At 47.8% G+C, this 26,128-nt stretch overlaps 1 protein-coding gene across 2 annotated transcripts in view; it reads left to right on the top strand.

Moving 5' to 3' along the window:
* CCDC78 (coiled-coil domain containing 78) overlaps positions 1–26,128 on the top strand; it is a 102,341-nt gene that overhangs the window by 72,348 nt on the left and 3,865 nt on the right. For both annotated transcript variants that reach the window (XM_075011286.1, XM_075011285.1), the window contains exons 7-13: positions 47–97; positions 7,070–7,158; positions 9,016–9,094; positions 10,300–10,425; positions 11,557–11,768; positions 20,491–20,668; positions 22,963–23,006. In XM_075011286.1, coding sequence (XP_074867387.1) covers positions 47–97; positions 7,070–7,158; positions 9,016–9,094; positions 10,300–10,425; positions 11,557–11,768; positions 20,491–20,668; positions 22,963–23,006 — 779 coding nt within the window. The remainder of the gene's footprint in view (positions 1–46; positions 98–7,069; positions 7,159–9,015; positions 9,095–10,299; positions 10,426–11,556; positions 11,769–20,490; positions 20,669–22,962; positions 23,007–26,128) is intronic.

Raw genomic sequence — 26,128 nt, 5'->3', positions numbered from 1 at the left:
GACCAGAATGTGACTACTGCTCTATTGTTTTTTTTTTTTAAATCAGCCAGAAGAGATAGTTGCCTCTGAATACGAGCGCCGAAAACTGGAGAGACGTGTGAGTGTGGAACGCTGTATGGTATTTGAACTATGTTCTGGTGATCAATTCTTGCCTAGAGATCATCCTCCACTCTCAGGCTGCATCTATACCACAAGATAAATTAGAATTTCAAGGCGTTAGCTCGATATTAAACTATGACTATCTTCACACTTAATACTGTTAACTCAGTTTATAGAGCCGTGATACCAATGACAAAATATCGATAATATGGGATGGGTAGAGCATGAATTTTGAATTTAAAATCTCGAATCAAGGCAAGTGTGGAAGCACCATATCCTTAATTCAAATTTGTTAGCCTCCAGAGGTGTCCCATATGTATCCCACAAAGCTATGCAATGACCCTCCAAGTATGGCCGCTTCGTTGTGCACTGCTGTCAGGTGTACAGGAAGGTCAAAGTAAGCCCGCGAAGTTTTGATTGAATTTGAATTAAAATTGAAATTTAAACTGCAATTTAGCAGCCCAGCCCAGCAAATATAAAGGGTGTCCATTATGAAAAAATCCCTTTGTCCATTGGGTCGCACCGCGTAGGTACCAATTATCGGTAGCTCTGTACTGCAATCATGAGCAGTCAGGGTAGTGATCTGACTAGCACTTCTCAGGCTTTCAAGAGAGTCCCAGCTTGGACCCACCAGGAGATTCTTGATCTCATTGCCGTATGGGGAGACCAATCAGTGGCAAAGAGACTTTGGGCGGCCAAGAGAAACGTGGCCATCTATGATCAGATGGTGCGCAAGATGGCTGCTCGAGGTTACTTCCAGGACTCTATGCAATGCTGGGTGAAGGTTAAAGAATTCCATCTGGCCTATCAAAAAGTCCGGGAAGCCAGCCAGCAGTCAGGGGTGGCTCCATGGACCTGCCACTACTATCAACAGTAGCACATGCTTATGGGGAACGACCCCACCATGCAGCCCAGACTGTATTATGACCCTTGTGGAGGCCCTGGTATGGAGTTCAGGGTGAGTCCAGAGGAGCAGGGGGGCCTGGAGGAAGAGGGCCACGGAGAGGAGGAAAGAAGCAACAAGAAGGGGACGGAGGAAGTTGTTCCAGACAGCCCAGAGCTCTTCACCAATGACCTGGAACTGGTCCCCTCCAGGGCAGGCTCCTCCACAGTGTTTCCCTCCACATTGGGACCCTCCACAACAGTCACATCCATGCCAGTCCTTGAGCCCCCTGGAGCAAGCGGTTTGGGTGAGTATTTATTCTGCATGCTGGAAGTGGGTTAGGGGTGGGTATAGCTATAGGATTGTGTATAGGTGCAGGTTTGCTAGCCGTGCTTCTGTGCCACTCAGAACAGCGTGCTAATGTTTCTTGGGTGGAGCGTGTCTCCTTTTTGGAGATCTCCTCGAAGGCCTCATCCAGGCACTCTTGTATTTTTTTTTCACAAGGTTCTTGGGCAGGCCTGACTTGTTGCGGCTTCCACAGTAGCACACCTTCCCATGCCAGGCAACCAGATAGTGATCTGGTGTCATGGAACCACACAGCATTTTAGCAAATTTTCCAGGCTTTTGGGCACACAGCACAAGTAGCTGTTCTTTCTCCATGTCTGTTAGTTTTAGAACGGTGATATCTTCTTTGGCAACCTGCAGAAGCACAGGAATTTGCATGTTTGTTTTTTTTTATTTGCCTGCAGCAGCCATTCCCATGCTCCATTCCCCACCCCGCAATGCCATTTGCAGCTTTGTGGTGGTTACTCCTACCCCTGTGTCCCTTTCCAACCAGCATTTCTTGTGATTTTTCATGACTCCGCCACACCACACTGCTGCCAGGCTCTGCTGGGCTTTTCCCATCCCATATCCCTTTCCCCCAGAAATTCTTTTCCACCATTTCTTTGCATTTTCTAGGACTCCCTGGTGCCACACGCCTGCCAGCCATTTCCCCTCCCATGTCCCTTTACATCTAGCCTTTCTTTGGATTTTTTTTTTCTTTACATGACTTTTATTGCACATTGAACCCCCCACATGCACCCGTCCATTTTTCACTTCCACAGGACACCTGCTCAGGACACCTGATGGTTGCCCCTGATTGGCAGACCTTCCCGTTCCCACCAAAAGAGGACAATAGCTTATAACTTACCATATCCACAAAGGCATGTGCTGGATAAGTGATGGCAAGTGAGGTATTGTGAAATGCACACTTACTGTCCCTTCTTTAATAATCCATGTGTCCTTCAAAAGTACGCTTTCAGTGATAGTACATGCAGAGAGCCATTCTTTGTACTTCAAAGCACATTATGTGATTGTATCTTAATTCTGACCTTCCTTTTCCAGACCCAGTGCTTAGCATTGCAGAGAAAACCAGAAGACCCAAGAAATGCGAACAAGATCTGATCCTGCAGCACATGGAGAACACTGAGGCGCAGAGCACAAGAACCTGACAAAGAACACTGCTGAGTGGCATCACAGTACAGCTGCCTGGCATCAGAGTTAAGTAAACTTTAACGAGAGAATGCTGGACTTCCAGCAGCAGCAATTGTCAAAGATGAATGAGGCCACGGCAAAGCAGACCAAGGTCGTGGCAGAGCTCATAATGGCCGTTACTGAGCAGATGGAGGTTCTGCACTCCCTGCTTTAGCTTCAGAGGGACTCCCAACCCAGCAGGGCAGGAGCTGATGCCCACTGTCCGGAGTCCCCTGAGGAGACATCTCCCATCATTATGGTCCCCGCACACGGGGAGGGAGGGCAAGGCTACTGCAAAAGGCTCTTCAAGCACCCAGGAGAAGGCTTCATTTCCTGGCCACTTAAATCTTTCCTCCCCCAAAAATAAAATCACTCCTTTGAGGTCAGCGTGATTTCTTGTCCTGCAGGAGTGGGTTTGGCGGAAACACAAATCAAAACGGGTGGGTGGGCGGGGGTGCCGCTGGAGGCACAGCTAGCCAGTGATACTCCCTGGTCCACAACAGATGCACAGCTGAGGGAACCGAGTTTGCTGGGTGTGGGGCACTGAAGGCATAGCTGCCTGCCGCATGCATTTTATTTACTGCAACTTAACCCTCTGCCACCAAGTAAAAGCATTCATTCATTATGGCATGGTATAATTTATTGGCATTATGGCAGAGAAATACACAGGTAGCATGTGTGTTACAGATCAGTCATAAAGCTGTTTTTTAAAGCGTCCCTTATTGCTGCAGCCTAAGCGTGGGTACTGGTGGATTGCAGTGTAGAAGGCTGCAAGTAAGCCCTGCCTATTGCCTCTGCTTCAGAATTTCATATAGGTGGGAAAGTCTTCCTCCTTGATTCACATATATTGTGCAAAATAGCACACACTGTAATAATGGTGAGGACATTAGCATCACAAATGTCCAAATGTGTCAATAAACATTGGAACCTTGCTTTTAAATGTCCAAAGGCTTATTCCATGATCATTCTGTATCTGCTCAATCTATGATTAAAGTTTTCTTTGCTGGGGTCCAGGACTCCTGTGTAGAATTTCATCAGGCAGGGAAGCAGAGGGTAAACAGGGTTGCCCAATATAACAACGGGCATCTCCACGTTGCCAATCTTGATTTTCTGATCAGGGAAAAAAGTCCCATCCAGGAGTTTTTGGTACAGTCCCCAATTTCGGAATATGCAGACATCATGAACCCTCCCTGACCAGCCAACATTGATGTAGATAAAATGACCTTTGTGATCTACTAACCCCTGCATAAGCATAGAGAAGTACACTTTCGATTAATATACTCCAGGGCCAGGTGGGCTGGGGCCACGATGGAGATGTGCGTGCCATCTATTGTCCCACTGCAGTTAGGAAAGCCCTGGGCAGCAAAGCCATCCACTATTGCATGTACATCTCCCAGGGTAACAGTCTTCCTGAGGAAATGCCAACAGATTGCATGAACCACTTCCATCACCATGGACCCCACTGTAGATCCACCCACCCTGAACTGATTTGCCACTGACTGGTAAATGTCAGGGGTTGCAGACTTCCACAGTGCAGTTGCCACTCACTTCTGAAAAGTTAAAGCCAGGCTCATTTTTGTGTTGCTGTATGCCAACACATCACAAAGTTCCATAAAGGTGGACTTGCACATGCAAAAGTTCTGTACCCCACTGCTGGCCGTCCCAGGACTCCAAAATGATGTGATCCCACCAGTCTGTGCAAGTCTCTTGAGTCTCAAACTGCTGCTCCACTGTCAGCAGTGCATCATGGCAGCCAGCAGCTCTGAGTTCTTGGACTGCAGTTGGGAGATTTGCTCTTCCACACTATCCTCATCGTTGTCATCATCAGCAGCAGCAGCAGCAGCACCACCAGTAGGATAGCCAAGCACTATTGAGCTTTGGAACTGAAGGACAAATTGCATGATAGCCACTGTGGTTGCAGAAGTGGTCTGTGCTATGAGTTGGAGTCTTCATGGATCCATGCTTGCGCTGGAATGCTGCAGCAGGAAATGGCGCTATCTCCAGTTCTTTTTTCATGTGATTAGTGATACAGTGAATTCTGGGACAGTGCTTGGAATTCTGGGATTCCAATATGAAACACCCACAAGTAACCAGGGTTAAGGCATTGTAGGATAGGTACTCACAATACAGTGCTCATGCTATCGAACTTGCACGGCTCAGTGGGAACACAGAGATTCGACACAGAAAAAAGGGTTGAGTTTTGTGGATGCTTTATTCAAATTCATAATATTGAGGTTAAATTTATTAAATTTATTAAATATCGAATTTATCTTGTAGTGTAGACGCAGCCTCAGTCTTCCCCAATACAAAATGTCTGTTAGACTGAATTTTGAGAATGTCTTACACCTTGATTTCTTGAGAAATAGTAGGAGGCTATGCAGCTCAGAAATGAGGGGGGAATGTACTCTTTCCTTGTTTTTTTGTTAGAAAAATGGATCTGCTGGTTGTTTTATACAGTGACTTTTGCAAGGAGAGAAAGCAGCAGAAATGTAGCACCTTAAAGACTAACAAAATGATTTATTCGGTGATGAGCTTTCGTGGGACAGACCCACTTCTTCAGATCAGTTTCATTTCCAATACAGACTGACATATATAAGTACAGAGGACCAAAAGGAAAAAAAAAAGTGATTAAAAACTGACAAATCAAATAGGCTAAAAGGAAGGGGGGTAAGAGGTGGGGGGATGTTAATTGTCCTGTCTGAGATAATTATGAGCATCAAAGGAAGGGGAAGCAGTCCTTGTAATGCATGAGGTAGTTCATGTCTCTGTTCATACCACGTGTTAATGTGTCGAATATGAATATGTACTCTAACTCAGAAGTCTGTTGTTATATTCTCTATGTTGCAGGACACAAATTCTCAGATCTTTAACAGAATGGCCCACTCTACTGAAGTGTTCACTAACAGCCTTATATGTATTGAGTTTCTTGATGTCTGCTCTGTGTCCATTTATTCTTTGTTGAAGGTTTTGCACAGTCTGTCCAATGTATGTAGTGTCAGGGCATTGTTGGCACATAATAGCATATATAATGTTGCTGGAAGTGCACCAGAATGTGCCTTTTATCTTGTAACTAACATGGTTAGGTCCAGTGATGGTATCCCCAGAATAAATATGTGGACAAGGTTGGCAGTGGGGTTTGTTACACAGAAAAGTTCCAGGATTCGTATTACTGTGGTGTAGCCTGTGACTGCTGGTGAGAATCTTTCTCAGGTTAGGCTGTTGTGTATAGGAAAGGACAGGCCTGTCAACTAGAGCCTTCTGGAGTGTAGCATCCTGATCCAGAATAGGCTGTAGATTTGTAATGATGCATTGCGGGAGTTTGAGTTGGGGGTTATAGGTGATGACAAGTGGTGTTCTCTTGTTGACCTTCTTGGGCCTATCTTGAAGTAGCTGGTGTCTGGGTATTCGTCTGGCCCTGTGAATTTGTTTTGTTACTTCTCCCGGTGGGTAGTTCAGTTTTATAAATGCTTTGTAGTGGTCTTGTAGTTTTCGGTCTCTGTCAGTAGGATTAGAGCAGATGCGATAGTATGTAAGGGCTTGACTGTAAACAATGGATTGTGCAGTGTGAGCTGGATGGAAGCTGGAGGCATGTAGGTAAGTGTAGCAGTCAGTGAGTTTCTGATAGAGGGTGATGTTGATGTGGACTTCAGTGATTTGTACTGTGGTATCCAGGAAATGTATTTCTCATATGGAATAGTAAAGGCTGATATTGATGGTAGGATGCAGGTTCTTGCAGAGAGAGTTAATGAAAGGAGGAGCCGGGAGCTTTCCTCAGCCATTTCCGTTGGGCAGATATAAAAAAGAGTTTTAAAGGAAGTGGGCCTGTGTTATCTGGTAAATCCGTGTTCACCTGAATCCCAGTGAAGTGTTGGCTCAGTAGGAGCACTTCTGCACTTCTGTGCAGGTGACTCGGGCCCAAACCTCTGTCCCATTCTCTTGCCCTGTCAATCAGATAGTATCCCATTGGGGAAAAAAGAGCACAGATATCTCTGAAGTCAAGCAAGCTTTGCCTGCTGATGCCTGCATTTTATTCTGCTGCTGTCTTAAGTTACTCAGCAGTGACTCCTGTAGCTAGTTAAGGGAGTATTAGCCTTCACTTCTGGGCTGACCAGATCTGAATGAGAGGTATCTTGAGAGCTCTGCTGGGACATATACTGGAATTGGTGGCAATAAAGCAAATCCAGAATGATGGTCTGGAGTATCCTTTTGCCTCAGCTGCACCATCAGCTGTGTGATATTAACTAGTGTTTCGGTATCAACCTTTCAGTTTCTCATAATAATCTGACCTTCCTAGCCACCTCTCGCCTGAGTCCCCACTTTGTGTGATGATACCTGTGCAGGATAAATTTTACATGATCTTCCATTGAATCAGCTGTATTGTAATTATCTGCTCCATATTCAGCCTTCCCTTTCTCCTGCATGTCACTTTCCCCCTTTAGTACACATCATCTCAGCGAGCACAGTCCATTAGGCAGCTGTTAATTTTTTCCCATTCTCAGTGAGCTTTCTGTGGAGTTCAGTCATTCTGTTTGCAGGATGCCTTTCATCTTTCCATTCATTTTTGTGTTTTAGTTGCTTGGAAACCAGGATCAGATAAAAGCTGAGATTGAAAAGATGAAACAAACATATGACTCTCAACAACAGAAGCTGGAAGAGAAAGTGTGAGTGTTTGGGGCCATGCCACCTCTTAGTACCATTGTCTGCCTGTCCCTAGCACTGAAGTAGCTCAGCCTCATGAGCAAATTGAACATCATCTCCATTTTACAGCTGGAGACCCAATACACAGAGATAAAGGCTTGGAGTCTCGGGGGGGCCCTTTGGATTTTGGGTGCCTATCTCCTCATGAAAGTCAGTGAGGTTTGGGTCCGTAATACCTTGATACCCCTTTGAAAACTGGAGTTGAGTTGACATGCACAAGATCACACAGAGAAATCTGTAGCAGAGCAAGATCTGAGCCCAGGTTGCTTGAGTCCCTGTGTGTTGAGCATATGATTATTCTTTCTGCAATCAACAGGCAGAGACTGAGGAGCTCTAGTCCAAGCTAGGGGAAAGGCTGGGACTAGATGGTTGCTTGTACTCTCTTTCAAATTAGCAGGGCTTTGAATGAAATTTGCCTTTGGTTTCAAGTGAACTGAGTGTCATGGCCTCAGCCTAGCATATGGTGGTTTGCAGTTAGCAGATCTGCTTAGGTGATCCCTCTGTCTGATATCAAGCTTGTTTGGTCTGCTCAGACTTGAAGACATAAACTGGCAAAGGTGCATGGAGCTATGGGGGTAAAACAGATGCGCACCTTCTGCTTGCGCTTTTTATGGCTCTAATCAATGTTATTGGTTCCTTGCCTTCTTAAGCACTACACTACAGTATGCCAAATGGCCTGAACTGTATTCTGTGCCAATGGAGCACTGGCAGCCATTGGTGAAAGAGCATGCCAGTGGTTAGAGCAGGAATTCCCAACCTATGGGTCTGGACCAAGACATGGGTCACCATTAGATTTGTTAAGGGTCCCCAGCTGTGCAGTTCCCAGCTGCATGTGGCTGTTAAAGAAGCCATTTACAGTTTCTTAACACTGCTGCGTCAGATAGATATCTATCAATAGAGATAGCTGCTGGAGATGCTATATTGATAGCAATTACATTATGCCTAGGTGCTGAAAGCTTAACACTTGAGTTAATTGGTTTTAATGACTGTTACCTGTTGGGAGCAGAAGGGCTGGGGGAGCCACCCAGCCTAGAAGCTCTGGTGAAGAGGCTGTGGGAGGAGGCGGGGGTGTCTAAGGCTGAGGGTGTATCTAATGCTGGGGGCAGTTTAGGGCTCAGGGGCAGTTTGGGGCTGCCGGAGGACGTCTAAGGCTGGGGGCAGGGGTGGGGTGGTAGTGGTTTGGGGCTATTTTGTGTTCAGCCCCTGGAACATTTAAAAAATTGCCATGTGGCCCCCAGTGAAAAAAAAAGTTGGACACTCCTGCCTTATAACATTACAAAGACAACTTCTGTGTCTTTCATATTCGTAGTGATCCCAGGCAAGCCACTTAATAGTCTCTGGCAGTAATTTCTGCCCCCTCCTCCCTGCCCCCCTTTTTTGCTCCCCCTCCTCTTCTGTGTAGCTGATTTCTCAATTTTCATTTTTTTTGTTTGTGACTGGCTCCCAGCCCCTCCAGCCTCTAAGTGTGGCGTTTAAGCCAGGGGCAAGGGAGAGCAGTTTGAGGATGAGTCTCTCCCTTACCACAGCTCAGATTAAGTATAATAAAATAATAAACTATAATAAACAAAGTGTTATTTTATTAATGTATTTTCTCTTTTTATGGAATAACTATTAATATATAAACATGAGGGGGCACAGTTTTATATTCTTGCCTCAGGCGCAAAATTAGCTAGTTCAAGCACTGTCCTCCACCTCACCCCTGTGTTTGTGAATTGCCTTGGGTCACCAAGTCTTCCTGAATTGTCAGAATGGGTCCCCATCTGGAAGAGGTTGGGAACTGCTGGATTAGAGTGAACATGTCCCCCATTCTATGTATGCAGAGTGGCAATGGGGAAGGAGCTGCAGAAAGCCAAGAGAACAATTCGTAATACTCAGCACAAACTGGCGGAGCAGTCAGCGGTAAGATCCCTAGGCCCCATCCTCTGACACTGTGAATCATGTAGATTGTCAGCATGTTTAGGTGCACAGCCCCATGCACTAGTAGCTTGGAGCCAATAGCAAGATGAGTGAGGCTCTGACCTGGAAGTCTCCCGCACAGGATATCCTGTCAGCATGTGTCATTTGGTTGTGGGGCGACTTGATCAATCTTGACTGCTATTTCCCATAGCAGTGCCAGACTGTATCAAGGAGAAACACCCATATTCAACACATATGTGTCTGTAAATGAAACATTAAGGAGCAGGAGCAGGTCATTCTTCATGAATGTGTTGTTTTATGCTTTTGTCTCTAGGAAGCCAGAAACTATCAGTTCCTGTGAATAAATGAACTCTCTTACTGCTTGGAAGATTCAGTTCTTCAGTATTAAGTGGCCATGTAAATGAGTTGCTGAATCTTAGTCCAATTTTTAGTTACTGAACAGCTCTGTGCCTCAGTTTTTTCTATCTATAAAACAGAGGCAATAAGAATTTCCTTCCTCACAGTTTTCTGAGGCTTGTTTCCATAATCCTTGTGAAGTGCTGTGAGATCACCAGAGGGAAGGTGCCAGTGAAGTGTTTAGTTGGAGCCCAGATTCTTTGGGGTATGGACAGCATAGAAACATGCAGGCCCACTGACTGGGTGAGGGCATCAAAGGGGGCAACTGCCCAGTGACCCAGCTGTCCAAAAGGGAACGGGGTTCTGACTGCTGCTGCTGCAGCTGCAGGAGTGGCTGGAACCCTGGGCCCTTTAAACTGCTGATGGAGCCCCACTCTGAGGGCTGGCTGAAGGGGTGGGCAGTATGGCATGGTCTAGGCTGCCCCAGCCCCATCTCTTCCACCCAAGGCCCCAGTCCTTCCAGCAGCATGGAGTCAGCCCCCTCCCTCCCTTGCCCAGGGATCCTCCAAGTCTGTGGGTCCCCATGGAAATACGCGTAGAAAACATTTCCTGTGTTGTTCTTCGATGTGAGCAGAATCTTCCCTTCCCTTGTGAACTGCCTCTTGTGCTTCCCCTTATGCCCTACTTTTTAATAGTGACTTTTTCCAGAGAAAATGGACTGTTTACAAGTAAAATCTCTAAATTAACGATTCATTTCCCAGTGAACACTATTGATTAAGGCTCAGCTGGCAAATAGGAAACTCAGGGATGAGTCTGATTCCGTAGGTGACTGTATGCTTCCTGTGCTGTAGGTGCTGCTCACCTCTCAGAGACAGCTCAAAGAGCTAGAGGTTGAGAATTCCCAACTGCAGCTTCAGCTGAAGGAGCTGAACGAGGAATATCGCTATCGTCTCACTCAGTACATCACGGATCTGGCGGTGAGGGTTCCTGCCATGTATAGACAGTTGCATTTCCTTTCTTTGGGCTTAGTTATTCATTCTCGCTTTACAGGGCAGACACTTCAGTTTGGACACTGTCCACTGCTCTCAAACCACTGCTGCTTCCCTCTTCTCCCCTCTGAGCTACAGGCTAGTGGCACATACCGTTGTGCAGTAAAACCACTCTGTCGGCTGCTAGGGAGATTTGAAGGATGGGATCTTTTCTCCCTCTTTATGAAAGTCTATCTGTGTCCTGCATGTGGTCTGATTACAGCCCATGAGTCTGGGGGAGAAGTACCCAAATCATTCCTGACCTTAGATTTCCCATGTGACAGCTCCGAATAGTCACTTAATCTCTTGCATGTCTCTCTGAATCAAGTTACTCTAATTGCATGTTCATTTTATTTACTTTAGCTACCTTTCAATTGGCTTCTAAACCCAGTGCCCTGGAAGCCTCTCCTTGGCTTCACATTGTGCTGCTAACTCTGTGGTAACAGAATTTTCCCTTTGTTCTTCCACAAGGAAACACTGATACCCTGCAAGATCCATGGCCCTTTCACCTTTTCTGTTGTATCATGGAATCTTGTAATATGAGTAACCCATCTGAGGTTACTATGGGAATACACTTCTCTGGCATGCAGTGGATGGGTGATGACTCAGAGCCCTACAGAACTGTCAGACTCCTCGCATATGAACTACACTGATCCTTGTACACCTTCTGCAGGACAGTTCATTGAGGAAAACGAGCCATATCTTGAAAGAAATCTGCTACCTTTTCCAACCTAGGTAGCAGTACAGAGTCTGCCAACTGCTTTAAGAGATTGCAGTGTGGTAATGGATCAAGAGAACAATTGAAGGGAACCTTTGCTAAGAAAAACAGTTCAATTTCTAATAGAGCTCTGTAATCTGCTAAACAAACAAAGAGTTGGAGATAGTGTGGTCCAATGGAGAGAAGAGAGGAATAGAAGCCAGCACTCCCTCTGCCTCTTGCAGGAGGCTAGTTATTTTGTACCGTACTTACTAATTGGCAAGTGTTCTAAATGTTAAGCATTCTGATGATGGTTCTCCTGTGTACCTACAAGCAGAACAGGGAGTAGCCATCCCAATACTCCTTTCTCTGTGTATTTAAAGGAATACATGGACAGCAAATCAAATGCTTCTGTGGGGCCTAGAAAAAAAAGAGTTGATCCTGCTCACATGAAGCACTTTGTGGACAGCATGCTGAAGGACATCCGGACAGCCTATAAATCTCGGGAGGAGCAGCTGGCTGGAGCTGTGCGTGTTTACAAGAAGCGCATGCAGAAACTTGTCAAGAGGCATGAAAACCTCCTGATTGCTTACAGGTAGGTCAGGAGGCTGTGGGACCTTTTTTGTAGGCATGAAAGATCATCATCTCTCTAAAGCACCCAGGTCAGAAGGACTGCTTAGAATAAAGAGAAGTTAGTCACCATAGTAATGGTGGTTCTTCAAGATGTGTCCCCGTGGGTGCTCCACAATAGGTGTCGGGCTTGCCCGGTGCCGCAGATCGGAATTCTTCCAGCAGTTTCTCCTGGATCGCGCATGCGCCGGCGCACGCCGCTCCCTTGCGCGTCCCCGGCCACGTGCGTGATCCGGTCCCCGCCAGTTCCTTGACCAACTGCCTCGGATGCTCCTGAAAAACACTAAACAGAGATCCGAAGTGGGGAGGATGGGTGGGTGGTGGAGCACCCACGGGGACACATCTTGAAGAACCACCGTTACTACAGTGAGTAACTTCTCTTTCTTCTATGAGTGTCCCCATGGGTGCTCCACAATAGGTGACTACCCAGCAGTAACCCAAGTAAGGAGGTGGGTAATCGGTTTATGTGCAGCTTGCCCCCGAAAGGACTGCTGTCGACAGACGGGTGTCCTCTTGGTATACCCAATGTAGTGCATAATGTTTGGCGAAGGTGTCATAGGATGACCAGGTTGCCGCTCTACAGATGTCCTTTAACGCGATGCCCTTGAAGAAGGCTGTTGACGCTGCCACCGCCCTGGTGGAGTGAGCCCTAGGCGGGGCCAGCAAAGGAGTCTTTCGAAGTTCGTAGCACATTTTTATACAGGACACAGTGTGCTTCGAGATTCTCTGTGAAGAGAGACCCTCTCCTTTTGACCTGGGAGCGAGAGAGACTAGAAGTCTGTCCGTTTTCCAGAAGGACTTAGTTCTGTGTATGTAGAAGGCCAACGCCCTCCTCACATCCAGGAGATGTAGGCGTGCCTCCTTGCTGGAGCTGTGAGGCTTCGGGTAAAACGAGGGTAAAACTATTGGTTCGTTAAGGTGGAACTCTGAAGAAACTTTCAGAACAAAGGCTGGGTGCAGCCATAAAGATACTGCCTCCTTTGAGAATACTGTGCAGGGCGGCTTTGCCATAACTGCTGCGAGCTCACTGACCCTGCGAGCTGACGTAATTGCAAGGAGGAAGGTTGTTTTTATCGTAAGGAGATGTAGGGGAACTGTGGCTAAGGGTTCAAACGGTGGGCCCGTTAGCGTGCTGAGCGCCAGGTCCAAGTTCCACAATGGTGGAAGCGGTTTCCGAGGGGGGTACAGGTTTACCAGCCCCTTCAGGAACCTGGTAACAACAGGATGGGCAAATATCGTGGGCCCCTCCTCTGCATGCCGAAAAGCAGATATAGCGGCGAGGTGGACTTTTAGCAAGGATAGGGAAAGCCTGCCCCTCTTGAGGTCCAATAAATATTCTAGTATTACAGGTATAGGAACGTCAAGGGGAGCTAACTGCTTGGCGGAACACCAGGCAGTGAATCGAGTCCATTTCTGCTTGTAGGTCTTCCTGGTCGAGGTCCTTTGGCTACTTTCCAGGACTACTTGTACTCCCTCTGTACATATGCTTTCTAGGGAGCTGAGCCGTGGATTAGCCATGCTTGTAGGCGCAGACCTTGAGGGTGTGGGTGCACTATGGACCCCTGGGCCTGCGTGAGTCGGTCCGGCGCCACCGGAAGGGGGAGCGGTGGGCGGTCCGACATGCGCAGAAGCAAGGGGAACCATTGCTGTCGATCCCACGTTGGGACTACTAGAATCATGCGGGCTCTCTCCCTTGTGGGATTCTGCAAGACCTTGTGGATGAGCACTGTGGGGGGAAACGCGTAAAGTAGGGGGCCCTTCCATGAAATCGCGAATGCGTCCCCCAGGGACCCCCGCCCCAATCCTGCCCTGGAGCAGTACTGGGGGCACTTCTTGTTGTGCTGAGTGGCAAACAGGTCGATCTGGGGAAACCCCCATATGTGAAAGATCGGTCATAGCAGATCGGAGCGGATCTGCCATTCATGCGTGAGTGTGAAGCGCCTGCTCAGCTGGTCTGCTTTCACGTTGTGAGCGCCCGGCAAATACGAGGCTTTCAACGTTATATTGTTGGCGATGCACCAGTTCCACAGCCGGACTGCTTCCGTATATAGGGCATGGGATCGGGCTCCCCCTTGTCGATTTATATAAAACATAGTGGAGGTATTGTCTGTATTGATCCCGACTACTTTGCCCTGTATGTGGTCTCGAAAATGTTTGCAGGCGTTGAACACTGCTCTGAGCTCCAGTATATTTATGTGCATTGACTGTTCCGCAGGGGACCATAGTCCTTGCATCACCTTGTCGCCGATGTGTGCTCCCCATCCTATGTGGGAAGCGTCGGTAGTAAGAAAAATAGAGATTTGTGGTTGGTGAAAGGGTACCCCTGTTAGCAGGTTCTTGGGGTTTACCCACCACTGCAGGGATCTGCGCACCTCTGTCGCGGGCAATACCACCCTGCGGACAGTGCGGGATGCCGGTTTGTAGACGCTCGTCAGCCAATGTTGTAGGCTGTGCATGTGCAATCTGGCATTTTGCACCACAAACATCGCCGCCGCCATGTGGCCCAGCAGCTGCAAGCACGTTAAGACCGGCACCGTGGGGCTGTATGTAATGACTTGCACCAGCGAACTGATGGCGCAAAAGTGGCCATTGGGTAGATACACCCTTGCTGTAATAGAGTTTATACGTGCCCCCATAAACTCTATCTCTTGTGTGGGGTCGGTCTTTGACTTCGCGAGGTTGATGACTAGGCCCAGTGAAGAAAACGTGTCTGCTGTTACGCGTATCATGCATAGGACCTCTGCCTTCGAGGCCCCTTTCAATAGGCAGTCATCCAGGTATGGGAATATAAATACCCCCTGTCTGTGCAGGTAGGCTGACACCACTGCCAGGGTTATGGTAAAGACTCTGGGGGCCAAGGAGAGGCCGAACGGGAGAACCTTGTACTGGAAATGCTCCTTGCCGACCATAAAATGGAGGAAGCGCCTGTGTGCCAGGTGGATCGTTATATGAAAGTAAGCATCTTGTAAGTCGAGGGCTGCAAACCAATCTCCATCAGGCCGTGAGTATGGAGGTGACTGTGATCATCCGAAAACGTTGTTTGCGCAAGTACCGGTTGAGGCCCCGAAGATCTAAGATGGGCCTCCAGTCTCCTGTTTTCTTCTCTGTGAGGAAGTAGCGTGAATAAAAGCCTTTCCCCTGGAATTGCTCCGGCACTCGTTCCACCGCCCCTATGAACATAAGATGGTCCACCTCCTGTTTGAGTCTCGCCTCGTGGGAAGCGTCCCTGAGGTGGGGCCTGGGAGGAGGTTTCGGCGGTGGGAGCGACTGGAAGGGGATCGTGTAACCCATGGCTATGATCTCCAGTACCCATTTGTCTGCGGTGATCTTTTGCCATTGGGAGTGAAACGGTCGGAGGTGATGATGGAACATGAGCTGGGAATGGCATTGCACGATGGTAGTGATAGTGCAGCCCTCGACATGCCCGTCAAACTTGTTGCCTTTGGGCCTGCCCCGAGCATTCATGGCTTTGTTGAGAACGTCACCTGGGAGTTCGGTACTGTTGCTGCTGTTGATGTCGCCCTTGATCGTAGCCCCGTTGGTACTGAGCACGCTGTGGTTGGTACGGGTGTTGTCTTTGCTGAGGGTAATACTTTTTCGTCCTATATGGAGGGGTATAAATACCCAGAGTTCTAAGTGTAGCTCTGGAGTCCTTACTGGAGTGGAGGACCGAGTTGGTTGAGTCTGCAAACAACTTCTGCGTGTCAAAGAGAAGATCCACAATCTTCGCCTGCAGATCCCTTGGGATACCCGATGTCTGGAGCCAGGATTTTCTACGCATGACCACTGCTGTAGCTGTTGAGTGTGCCACTGTGTCCGCCACATCCAGGGCGATCTGGACTCCCGTCCTCGAAGCTGCGTAGCCCTCTTGCACAATTGCCTTTAGCACTGGCTTCTTATCTTCCGGAAGCGAATCCATGAGAGAAGTAAGCCTGGAGTAATTATCAAAATTATGGTTCGCTAGATGTGCTGCATAGTTTGCCATTCTCAATAGCAGGGTGGAGGAGGAATATACCTTCCTGCCAAACAGCCCTAGCTTCTTGGCATCTTTGTCTGAACCCCCCGATTTGTACTGAGAAGTCTTTGATCTCTGCTGAGACGATTCCACCACCAATGAATTTGGTTGTGGGTGACTAAAAAGGAACTCCATGCCCTTCTCTGGGACGAAGTACTTCTTATCCGCTCTCTTGTTCATAGGCGGAGCGGAGGCCGGGGTCTGCCATATGGTAGTGGCTGACTCCATAATGGCTTCGTCGAGCGGAATAGCGATTTTGGATGAAGCTGGGGGTCTCAAATTTTTCAGGAGTTTGTGATGTTTCTCCTGCACTTCTGCCATTTGGATGCCTTGCGTGAAAGCCACCCTTTTAAACAGCTCCTGAAACTGAGGTCGTCCGGGGGAGCAACGTCCCCGGGGGCCGTGGCCTCGTCAGGGGAGGACAAGGAAGAACCACTAGGGTTAACCTCCCTCGAACTCTCAGGTTCCTGTGGCCGATGGTACACCCGCTCTCTGGAGGATTGCGAAGGAAAGTCTCGGGGTTCTAAAATTAACTCTCCTTGAGATAGCTGTGTTTCCGTCCCCGGCTGGGAGTGTCCACGGGGGTATTGGACGGCCGGGGGGGACCTGCCCCTAGGTGTAGGCCTGGGGTGTCTGTGTCCAGCATGATAAGAACGACCATGGCAGCACGGGAACGGGTCTGGGGATGGAGACCTGGACCACTCTCGGGGTGCGTACCCCCGATGTCTGGGAGAGCGAGATCTCCGCGATGATACAGATAACGGTGAAGCTGGTTTGTGATAGTACTCCAAGGGATCCAGTCCCAGAAAGGGCGAAGGTGGCCCAAGCCATGGTGACGTAGGTTGGAGGAACGGAGGAGGTGGCTCTGGATAGGCCGGTGGAGACCCAGATCTTCTGGGTGGCGTGTGCAACATAAGGGGAGGGCTTGTTGATAGCAGCATTGCAGCCCTGTCTGGAGAAGGGCTGCGGTGCCGGGTTTTTGCTCTTGCCTTTCCCCTCCCCTGCGGGGCTGGCACCGCCCCTTCCTGTGCTGGGGATCTCGGTCCCGCTGTCGGCGCTGTGCTCGGCCCGCTCAGCTGCGGTGCCGCATGGATAATGTCCTCCGGTGCCTGCAGGCTCTGTGCCTGTTGGCCCTGCACCGCTGGCACCGCAGGGGTCGGTGCCGCCTGTGGCGGTGCCACCGGTTCCGGTGCTTGCCTGGCCGCTGCTCTAGGTACCGCGCGTGCCGGCTGTTTGGTAATCGGAGGCTCAGCCTCTGCCACGTGCGCTGCTGCGCTGCCGCTTGTTTGAGTATGTGGCTGGGGGCTGCGTGCTCTGCCCGTCCCGCTCACTGAGACCGCCGGCAGGGATTGGGCTGGGGAGAGCTTCCTCCGTTTCTGCACCGAGGGGCTGAGGGAAGCCGCCTTCCTTTTGTGGAGCCCAGAGGGCCCTTCTGGTTGAGGCGTCTCCGGCAAGTCGGGCTGGAGAGCCTTATCGAACAGGAGCATTTTCAGCCGCATTTCTCTGTCTTTCCTGGCCCTGGCTGTGAGCTTAGCACAGTGGGAACACTTTTGGGTAACGTGTGATTCCCCCAGGCACCGAATGCATTCGCTATGTCCATCGGAGGCTGGCATAGCTTCGCGGCAGGACTCACGCTTTTTAAAGCCTGAAGAGGACATCGTGGTGAGTCTTTTTGTTAATAGGGCACTTAGCACTTAATTCGTGCCTGTTTACCCGTCGCGGACATGGGCCTGCAGCGGCGGGAGGCCTACTGGCCTTCACGTCCACACGTCTTCTCCGCTCCTCTCTCTGTTTTTCTTATATATTTTTATTTATTTATTTTTTTACTCTCTTGCTTTCTCTCTTTTTTTTTTAATTTCTAAAAAAAACAAAAAAAAAAACAAAAAAACAATTTACACGTAAAACTCTAGTTAATCTGACTCTGGCCATAGCCTGAGCGGATTCTGTCTGCAGCCGATGGTGGTTGAGAAGGAACTGGCGGGGACCGGATCATGCACGTGGCTGGGGACGCACAAGGGAGCGGCGCGCGCCGGCGCATGCGTGATCCAGGAGAAACTGCTGGAAGAATTCTGATCTGCAGTGCCGGGCGAGCCCGACACCTATTGTGGAGCACCCACGGGGACACTCGTAGAAGAAATTAGGTTATATAGTCCTTCAGTGCAACACTACACCATCCTCCATTAATGGTGGAGAGGCAGACAGAGGCTAGTGATTGGAGCAGATACTTTGTGGTCTGGAGACTTGGGTTCTCTTTTTGACTTGTTAAAGGTTTTCAAAAACCAGGAGCAATGTTCTGCACTTGTTTCCCAAAATCTGAGCTTGTGCACCCAAAATTGGGACACTGTTCAAAATTCAGGCCTTTTTTGTGCCTGAGTTTCCCACTATGTAAAATGTGAATTAATACACTTGCTAAACTTTGTAAATCTCTGCAGAGAGGAGGTGCAGTATAAATGCATAATGCTTACTTTAATTATTCTTAACCAGGGTTAACTCATACTAAATAATCATTCCACACAGTTCTCACCCCATACAAGATGTTTCGTCTTCCTCATTTCATATAGCCCTTCCCTGAAAACCAGTGCTGTATTATTGTCTTTCCCAGCAGATGAGACAGTAGGTCAGGGTGAGTGATAAGTTTTGGTGCGGGGGAGTCCAAGAATTTGGAAAGTGGTCAAGGGCCACATTCTTCTATGATATTGATGGAGGAGGTGCATGGTCTGGTATGGAGGTTGGGTGCGGAAGGGAGACTGGGGTAAGAGATTGGGGTACAGGAGTGGATGTGACATCTGAGAGCAAATTTGGGTGAAGGACGTGGTTGTGACCTTGGGCAGAGGACTGGGATACCAGAGTTTGGGCTGTGACCTAAGGCAGAAGGGGGCTGTGACCTGGGGTAGGGGACTGGGGTGCAGGGTATGGGCAGAGGTTTGGGTGCAGGATGAGGAGCAAGGATTTTTTCATGTGGGGTCTGGGTGCAGGAGGAGGGCAGAAGTGTAGGGTTATGTGGGGTGAGGGGCAGAGGGTTGGGGGACAGGGAGGGTCTGGCATGCCAGAGGCAGGCTCTGTCTGGGAGACTTATCTGGGCAACTCTTGGCCAGCAGTCCTTCAGGGCCCTGAGACATGCTCTCTGCCTGCTGCAGCCTCAGACCACTCAAAACCTCTGCCCACTCCATGTAGCAATATGCTCCAGACACCAGAGGGGAAGGGAAGTCTTTTCATGCTGCCCCTCTCCCTCCAGCAAAAAGAATCTCTCAGCTGTGAAGTGAAAAAACAGATCAACAGAGCCAGACGTGTGTCACAAAGCCTCTTACTACAGGACAAGCCCAAGAGAGAAACCAACAGACCACTAGCCATCACCTACAGTCCTCAGCTAAAAACTCTACAGTGCATCATCAGGGATTTACAACCCATCCTGGACAATGATCCCCCACTTTCAAAGGCCTTGGGAGGCAGACCAGTCCTTGCCCACAGACAACCTGCCAACCTGAAGCAAATCCTAACCAGTAACTATACAGCGCACCACAGTCACTCTAACTCAGGGACCCATCCATGCAACAAACCTCGTTGCCAGCTCTGCCCACATATCTACACCAGCAACACCATTACAGGACCTAAGCAGATCAGCCACACCATCGTGGGTTCATTCAGCTACACATCTACCAATATAATTTATGCCATCATGTGCCAGCAATGCCCCTCTGCTATATACATCAGACAAACTGGACAGTCGCTACGTAAAAGAATAAACGCACACAAATCAGTTATCAGAAATGGCAATATACAAAACCCTGTAGGAGAGCACTTCAATCTTCCGGGCCACACAGTAGCAGACTTAAAAGTAGCTATCCTACAGCAAAAAAATTTCAAGACCAGACTCCAAAGAGAAATTGCTGAGCTACAATTCATCTGCAAATTCAACACCTTCAGCTCAGGCTTAAACAAAGACTGCGAATGGCTGGCTAAATACAAAAGCAGCTTCCCCTCCCTTGCTGTTCACACCTCCAGATCAACTGCTGGTAGTAAGCCTCATCCTTCCTGACTGAGCTAACCTTGTTATCCCCAGCCTTGCTCTGGCTGATTTATACCTGGCCCTGCAGATTTCCATGACCAGCATCTGGTGAAGTGAGTCTGTGCTCACGAAAGCTCATGCTCAGAACTTTTCTATTAGTCTATAAGGTGCCACAGGACCCTTTGTTGCTGTCTCAGCTCTTATTGGCCAGAAATCATAAACCAGACAATGGGAGCTAAGATATCTTGCAAGGGGGCAGGAGCAGTGTGAGAAGGCTCCCCGTCTCACAGCTTCCAGAGCAGATTGCTACATAGGGCAGGAAGCTGCTTAAGGAAGCAACTGTCTGCTTTATGCCCAAGGCAATCAGTGGGCCGGATCCAGCAGCTTGGTTGGCTGATCTAGCCCACAGGCCATATCTTGCCCACTTTTGCTGTAGGTAATAGTGGACTTGCACTGGCTGTGGAGGAACTCTGAGTTCTTCTAGCATCTCTGTTAGCAGAAACATGCCAAAGAACAATATGAGTGCTTTTAGCTGATCCTACTCATCTCAGTGTGCCAGGTGGCCTCTCATTGGTATAAGTATGCAGAAACCAGTGGACAGAAATTAACTGAACTGATGCTGCCTCATTATTACTTGTTTGACTAACTCTGAGGGCTTGTTTTAAGGATGCAGCGTGAGCAGATCCAGTCTCAGGGGGGCAGCAGTGAGATGGACCCGGGCCCTCCTGAGTTTCATTTCACCATCACAGATTCTGAGCTACTGACCAGTTCAACTCAGGAGCTAAACCAGCTGAGAGAGGACAAAGCAAAACTAGAGGCACAACTGCATGAACTGCAGGATAAGGTAACCACATGCTTTGTTGCACTGCTGTTGTGCAGAGAGCGAACTTCTCAGGTGAAGGGAGATGTGCAGTTTGATCTCTTTTCCTACTCTTGGTCCCCTACTGTTTATTGTAACCCATGCTTTTCTTCTTGGGCGGAGCACCAGGGATGGCCTAAGCTCTCAGTCTTTTTGTGAGAACTGTGAAGAGGTGGGACCCCTGACAACAGCTGTCATGTTTAGTATAGTAACATCTAATAGACCTCTGCTGTGTTTAGGTTTGCACATGGATTTTAGAAATGAGTTTAGAGAAGGGCAACAAAAATAATTAGGGGTTTGGAATGGATGACCTACGAAGAGAGGTTAAAAAGATGAACTTCTCATTTTAGGAGGAGACTAAGGAGGATATGATAGAAGTCTATGAAATCATGATAGGGATGGAGAAAGTGAATAAGGAAAAGTGGTTATTTGTTCCCATAACATAAGAACTAGGGGTCACCATATGAAATTAATAGGTAGCAGGTTTAAAACAAACAAAAGGAAGCTTTTCCTTAGACAACACATAGTAAACCTGTGGACCTCCTTGCCAGAGGATGTTGTGAAGACCAGGACTTTATCAGGGTGCAAAGAACAGCTAGATAAATTCATAGCGGATAAGTCCATCAATATCTATTAGGTAGTATGTGTAGGAATGGTGTTGTTACTTTCTGTTTGTCAGAGTCTGGAAATGACAGGAGAGGGATCAGTGATTACCTGTTCTGTTCACTCTCTCTGGGGCATCTGGCATTGGCCACTCTTGGAAGACAGGATACCAGGCTAACTGGACCTTTGGTCTGACACAGAATGGCCATTATTTTGGGTTAAAAAATAAAAATAAATAAATAAGGAGGTATACCTATCTCCTAGAACTGGAAGGGATGGTCATCAACTCCAGCCTCCTGCACTCACAGCAGGACCTGTCACCAGCCCTGGCAGATTTTTTGCAATCTATTTGCTCCAGATCCCTAAATGGCCCCTTCAAGGATTGAGCTCACAGTCCTGGGTTTAGCAGGCCAATGCTCAAACCACTGAGCTATCCCTCCCCCTGAGATGCTAGATTAAAAAGATAAAGAGATCTGTGGGGGGTGATTTATTCTTCAGTCTGCAGATCATGCAGGAAGTTAAGGAGTGGCTACGATGAGGAGGAGAAGTCGACTGTTATGTTCTGTTCTGGTAGCCGTGATCGCTGCTAGTCCACAACTAAAGGTACTATTGTTGCAGCCTCACATTCTGGAGAAAAGCCAGACAGGAGAGGGGAAAACGTCACTGTCCTTGCAAGCTTTATCATCTTGTCAAGAATCTTATATTTGAGTTGTCTATCTGTTCAAGAACGTTTCCTAAACAGTAAGAGCTAGGCCTACCAAATTTGGCATACAACTTGCCCTAGGCGAGGGTTTGGTTGTGCCAGGAAAATGGGATGTGCCTAGAATGGGACTGCATCTCATAAAACCAGAAAAGAGACAGAATCAGCAGGTAGTTGAAAGGGGTTGGTTGGGAGTTCTCCCCCTCACATATTCCCCCCAGCCAGGACTGCCCCAGCCCCAAGACGTCTGCCCCTTCCAACTGCTCTTTCTGAGGGCAGGAGGCTGGAGCTCCCCTCCTTCAATTTGTACTGGGGCATTGCTAGCTATTCCTTCCCCTTCATGAGAGAGCAAGGTGAAAGTGCACAGTTTGCAGCATTCCTCACCCTGCCTGGGGAGCTCATGGAGCAAATGAACCTGGACCTGCTCCAGCTGGGGGACACAGACCTCTCCCCTGGCTGTACCTGCTGGAGTTGCAGCAGCTGTGAAGAGGTGCTTTTCACTTGGCCCCAAACTGCTGCAGTGAGAGAGGGCTGGGGAACGCCTCTCTCTCCAAAACAGCCTGCATAATGCACCCCATAGTAATGATTTAAATTAAGCATGTGCATTTTCTTTTTACTTTCCAAAAAACAAAAATTGAGTTAAGGACCTGAGCAATGCCAGGTGAATCTTCTCGTGAAATATGCAAGGTGTTGAATGGCAGAAAACACCTAGAAAGGTCTCATTTTACCCATTTCCTCCCTTTAATTGTACCTAAGAGCAGCTATGTTCCCAGAGTCTTAGTTCAAATGAGCTATGTTTACTTCCCAGTGGAGAGGAAGAGCTGCCAGCCTTGAGACAATCTTGCAGACCATAACCTTGTCAGTAACGGTGGTGGCCATTCACAACGCTGACATGAGTTCAGGGTTGGCCCTGCAAAGGAACAGGGACTCGATTGTGTTAATGCTCACAAAGATGTTGTTCTTCCTTTGCCTACAGAAAAGATGGAGTGAAAGCTCTGCACTAGAACCATCTCTTCAGCAGTAAGTAGCTTCTGTTTGTTGTTTGTATATTGTAAGCTCATGTTAAAGGTGGCTGCCTCCTTCATCCCTCTGCATTACATTAAGAATTCAAGAGATGCTTCTGCTGTTTGGGGATAAGATAATAAATAGGGACAGAAGAGACTGTCCTGGCTGAAGTAATTTAATATCTACAAAAATATGTGAGTGGAAAAATCAGTTTTGACCTGTTCCAACAAAGCACTTAGTAGGTGTAATTTTAATCATACTTGTCACTCCATTGATTTAAATGGGATGACCCATGTTCTTAAAGAGGCAAGGAAGTCTTATTTCTGCTTCCCCACAGCACATGAATGTGCTTGCAAGCTTTGGGTGGAACAGGGGCTTGTGCAGGTCAGCCATAATTATGTCTGGTATCTTATAAATTTGATTTCTTGTCATTTATTAAACAGTTTCAAGAAGTTAAATTTCTGTCCTCACTAGGCAGTTATTCTACTGATATTGTGGCATTCTCTACCCTGAACTCTCCCATTGATCTAACCTACACAACTTAAGCTAGGCAAATAGTGTAGCTGAAGCCTATGTACTTACCACAGTGTCTCCCATGTGGTAAGGTTGGCAAGGGTTGCTCTCCTATAGACTCTGGATACTCTTCTGGTAGAGTACTGGAGTCGATGGGAAAGCAATCATAGATCAATTTATTGTGTCTAAGGAGATGCAATAAATTGACGGATGATGGATTGATTAGTGAAGAACTGATCCACTGCATAGTGAAAACAAGCCCTTTAGTTAGATCAAAGAGAATGCAGATGTTAATATAAAACTGTTAAATTAGAAATAAGCCTCCTGCAGGAGACACACACATCCTCATGTCCTCAAAGTCTAAGGATGGCAATGTTCCCACTTTTAAGGGATCCATCTTTCCAGGCAGCAGTGACACACAGAGCTCTCTGTGTACACCAGGTTTGTATCTCCATCCAATCTACAAACATAGTGTGTAGATGGCAAGTGCGTACCCACATATTTGCAGGGCTCTAGTAACAGAACTAAGAGGAGATACTGAAATCAAGAGCAGGGCATTGCACAGGGTGAGAAGGGTCTGCCCTTGTCTCTGTCCAAAGTGCTGTTACGACATGGGCATGTGTTTAAAAGATACTCACCATGAGGAACTTGAAAAATCAATAAAAATTCAGATGATTGGCAGATTACGGGGGAGGGAGAGTATCTTGGGTGGGATTACAGTTTTTTCACCGTGGATAGGCTATTTGCTCATACTCATAGAACACTAGAACTGGAAAGGACCTCAAGATGTCATCAAGACCAATTCCCTGTCCTCTTGGCAGGACCAAACACCATCTAGACCATCCCTGATAGGTGTCTGTCTAACCTGCTCTTAAATATCTCCAGTGATGAAGATTCTACAATCTCCCTAGGTAACTTATTCCAGCGTTTAACCACCCTGACAATTAGGAAGTTTTTCCTAATGTCTAACCTAAACCTCCCTGGCTGCAGTATAAGCCCATTGCTCGTCTTATCCTCAAAGGCCGAGGAGAACTATTTTTCTCCTTCCTCCTTGTAATCCTCTGAGGTACTTGAAAACTGTTGTCCTGTCCCCTCTAAGTTTTCTCTTTTCTAAACTAAACAAGATCAGTTCTTTCAGTCTTTTCTCATAGCTCATGTTTTCTAGGCCTTTAATCATTCTTGTTGCTCTTCTCTGGATCTTCTCCAATTTCTCCACATCTTTCTTGAAATGTAGCGCCCAGAACTGGACACAATACTCCTGTTGAGGCCTAATGAGCACTGAGTACAGCAGAAGAATGACTTATCATGTTTTGCTTGGACTCATGCATCTGATGAAGCAGGTCTTTGCCCACGAAAGCTTATGCTCCAAAATATCTGTTAGTCTATATGGTGCCACAGGACTTCTTGTAACACTTGTAATGTTACCCTTCTAAATTTGTTAGCCTAGAGGACTTCCCAACACAGAGGGCTAGAAACATAAATCCTTTTAAATAAAAGCTTAGATTACATGCAGTTGAGCTTGGACTAGGCCCCTCCCAAAAGCTATCATATGTAAAACCAACAAAATCATGGTTGGTTTCTGTGTTGCCCTATTCCTCATGCAGTCATTCACATTAGGACAAAGTGGGTAGAAAATATTAGTCATCTGATTTGTTACCATTTCACATGTACTTGGCATGTCCTTTGAACAGGAATACATGGTGGCATCCAGTGGCAGGGCAGGGGAGTATGAGGCTCTCAGTTTCTAATGACTAACAGCTTTTTGCTTCATCTTGGTCAAGATGTCCCATGTACTATTATCACTGCAGATTACAGCATAAAAGAAATTAGAAGTTCTTAGATGAAGCTGCTTTGGAGTTAAGAGCGGCCAGAACAAAGATATAATAATTTTCAGAAAGAAAAATAATTCTCACCTTTTCAAAATCTCAGCCTTGTAAAACCCTACCACAACAGATTACCATGCATACCCAATTTGCTCCTTGGGAAGAGGATGAGACAACAGACATGTGACATTTTACACTGCTAGCAAATGCTCAAGTTGCCTAGTGATGAGGGTGCAGTATGAACCTTTATCTAACAGAATACTTGTCCAATTAATCTGGCACATTCAAGAGTACAGTAATGCCTTAAGATATGCACATTCAATATATGCATATCTCGCTTTTACACGAGAGGGTTGTTGGGGGGGAGAGTAAGGGGGCAGTTAGACCCTGCAGACCAGGGGACAGGGAGACCCTGTAGCCCTGTGGCTGGAGCAGAGCCAGCTGTGGGGTCCCTGGCCAGGGGGCGGGGAGACCCACAGCAGGAGCCTTCTCCCTCCCTTCCCCCAGCCGTGTGGCTTTCTGACAGCCACACAGCTGGGAGAAGGGAAGGAGAAGGCTCTTTAGCCTGGTTCCTGGCTCCCCATTTGCAGGAACCGGGAAGCTGACCAGCCATGAGCTGGTCAGTTTCCAGGTCCTGCAAGTCATGGGAACACTGAAACCAGGCTCCCCCTCTGGTTCCCAGCTCCCCCTCACTCTAGGAGCCAGGAAACTGACCAGCCCTAGTGGGCTGATCAGTTTCCTGGTTCCCCTCGACTTGCGGGGAAATTCAAGTTACGCTGGGGTTGCAAGAATGCAACCCCC

Source organism: Carettochelys insculpta, chromosome 16 (assembly GCF_033958435.1).
Source record: "Carettochelys insculpta isolate YL-2023 chromosome 16, ASM3395843v1, whole genome shotgun sequence".
Lineage (NCBI taxonomy): Eukaryota > Metazoa > Chordata > Testudines > Carettochelyidae > Carettochelys > Carettochelys insculpta.
This window is presented reverse-complemented; position numbering and strand designations above follow the sequence as displayed.